The sequence below is a fragment of the Nicotiana attenuata genome, unplaced genomic scaffold, assembly GCF_001879085.1.
Source record: "Nicotiana attenuata strain UT unplaced genomic scaffold, NIATTr2, whole genome shotgun sequence".
NCBI lineage: Eukaryota > Viridiplantae > Streptophyta > Magnoliopsida > Solanales > Solanaceae > Nicotiana > Nicotiana attenuata.
In genome coordinates, this window is record NW_017670531.1 from 30,410 (window position 1) to 32,986 (window position 2,577).

At 31.7% G+C, this 2,577-nt stretch overlaps 1 protein-coding gene across 1 annotated transcript; it reads left to right on the forward strand.

The window, feature by feature from the left end:
• The first annotated feature begins 392 nt into the window (after positions 1-392).
• LOC109240621 lies at positions 393-1,622 on the forward strand. Its single transcript, XM_019407288.1, has 2 exons — positions 393-836; positions 1,128-1,622. Exons 1-2 carry the CDS (start codon positions 813-815, stop codon positions 1,620-1,622), a joined length of 519 nt encoding a protein of 172 aa, XP_019262833.1. The 5' UTR covers positions 393-812.
• Positions 1,623-2,577: the final 955 nt, after the last annotated feature.

The following is a 2,577-nucleotide window of genomic DNA, read 5'->3' on the forward strand; positions in this document are numbered from 1 at the left end:
TAATAGGTTAGAGAATTAGGATTTTGAGTTTAATTACTTATTAGCTTGTAACTAATTTCATAATTCCAAGACCCAAGGAAAATTTAATGTTTTATTATTTTTAAATTTAGTATATAAATATATTTTTTATATGTAAATTTATTCGGTACGGTCGGTATTTTTTCGATTTATTTTTATAAAATAAAAGACATATCTAATTATCGGTATCGTTATAAATTTATATAAAAATCTATAATTTTATTTAAAAAATCTAAAAATTAATTCGATACGGTAGGAGTCGATTAGTTTAGTCAGTTTTTTGATATCCATTGACGACACCTCCTGCTCCTCTCCTTCTCGCTTCTATAAATTAGCGTAGTAAAGTAATAATATGTGCAACCACAATCAACCCTTAACCTTTCTCTTCCTCTGTAAAATTAAAATTACCTACAGCAGTATTAAACCAAAATTAATACTCATTGGTTTACACCCTCTTTCTTCTCCTTCCATTTTGATGAAGCTCTTAACACTTTGCTTCCCCTATTAACAGAATCTGCTCCACCATTTCTAGCAAAATCCAAACTTTCTGAGAGAATATATACCTGCCAAAAAGAGATGAAAGTTTGCTGCATTTCTCATTTTGATGTTACTACCATAACTTTAGTTTCTATTATAATCAAATTCAAAACCCTAATCTTCATTGTTTTGAATCTGCTATTGTCAAGGGGAAAAGCAATAAAAAGATATAGGAAAGGAGATGAAGGGTTAGAAATGTAGAAAAGGACAAATTAGGCAGAGGGTCCAAAATAAACAAAGCAAGAAAGCCGATCTCTATGGTTAGTAGTGGAACTGCAGAGGTATGTTCAGCTTTATAGTTTTTTCTCATTTGGAAATTCAGATTATATGTATTGTTCTATATATTTTCTAGTATATAATAAAGTATGGTCTGTTTAAAAATATTTCATTACTCACACTTATCTCTTTATTTCTTGTCTTCCTTTCTTATTTAGGAAAAATGTGTTCTCTTCTTGATAGTTGCTCGGTAGAAACTGAAAGGCAACCACAACCCCAATCTGATCAAAACCTTCTTTGGCTTTTAGCTCTTCTTATAATTGTTCCAGTTGCTTATTACGCTTTACTGAATGCAGCTGTTTTTTCTGAAGATCAAGTGGGCAAATTTTAGCTCAGAGGTCTTGTTTGTGTTAATTGTAGGCGCTGAGGCCTATGTGACAATGCGTTCTCAGTTTCCACATCCCAACAAAGTTATGTTAGTGCATGCTGCTGTAACTTTGGCAACTTCTGTTGGGGCAATGATTTGTCTCGCACGTGACATTCACGTGAATGTAAGGAACAAACTACCAATGCAAGGCAGGAGAGAACGGGACTTTGAAAACTGTTGGTATGGTTATGCTAAATTGTGCAACTATTGCAGGAATATTTGGGTAACTGCTAAACTTTTGTCAATAGTGGATAATATTAGAGTTGTTGCTAGTATTTTGCAAGTTTTCCTCCGATTCTGCGAGTTGGTGGCCAGGTCTACATGTGCAAAATATGGTTGCAAGGGAAAGGTCCTTGAGTTCAACTTTTCAATAATTCCATTACTTTTAGCTTTTGCTTGTTTTGCAAAAAGAACATTTAGCTAAGGTCACTGCTGCCAGTTGCATAATAGTGGGAGATTATGTGAGAGCTGAAGCTCCAGTTCCACCACCTTCTACTGATTTCTTGAATACCATACTTGGTCTCCCTCGTGCAAATTTGGTAGTGATATTTACTACTCCACTCTCTTTCCTTAAAAAAAAAAAAAAAACGGGCACTATTTTCTTATTAGTATGTTTCAAAAAAAATTGATACCTTTCAGTATTTTTTTAATAGAAAGCATTTATAGCCACACACAACTATGACAGGTTTTAGACAGGTTTTAAAAGGTTTACACCCATATAAATATTATGACTTATTTAAGATCATATATATATATATATCTCAAAAATCTTTCCTTCTTTATTAAAGTTTGTATTCAATCAAACTAAGATAATCTTTTTGAAACAAAGGAAGTAATATTTTTTATCTAGTCAAAAATTTATTATATCATAATTATTTTTAAAACTTTGTTTTTCAACGTGCAGACCCTTAATATTACTAAAGCATTTGATATGTGGAGCATTAATGTAAGAACAGAAGAAGAAGAAGAAGAAGAAGAAGAAGAAGATGATGAAGATGATGATGATGATAGGAGAGATGTGAATTTCAACATGATTGAAATGAGAGGAAATGTCATTGATGGTGGAATTTGGAAATTTCCTCCAACTGACTTTGTCATTTTATATTTCTCTTTAATGGATGAGAATAGCTTTGACAGAGTGACCACAACCGTAGGTTATATTAAATATTCTCATTCTTATATAACTGATCTCAAATGGATTGCATGGTTACTATTGATTTTTTAATTTTATTTTGTCTTTTAAAGTGGACACAATTTTTGAATAATCATGCTCCAGGAGTTCCTATTATTTTGGTTGGGAGAGAGCTTGGTAAAATTGATATATTAAAAGCATGTTCTTAAAATAAATTGCTTTGAAATATCAATGTGTTCTTTTGACT

Coding starts and splice junctions, on each gene's coding strand:
- LOC109240621 (XM_019407288.1), top strand. CDS start 813: ATGGTTAGTAGTGGAACTGCAGAG. Junction 837..1,127: donor TTAGTAGTGGAACTGCAGAG/GTATGTTCAGCT, acceptor TACTGAATGCAG/CTGTTTTTTCTGAAGATCAA.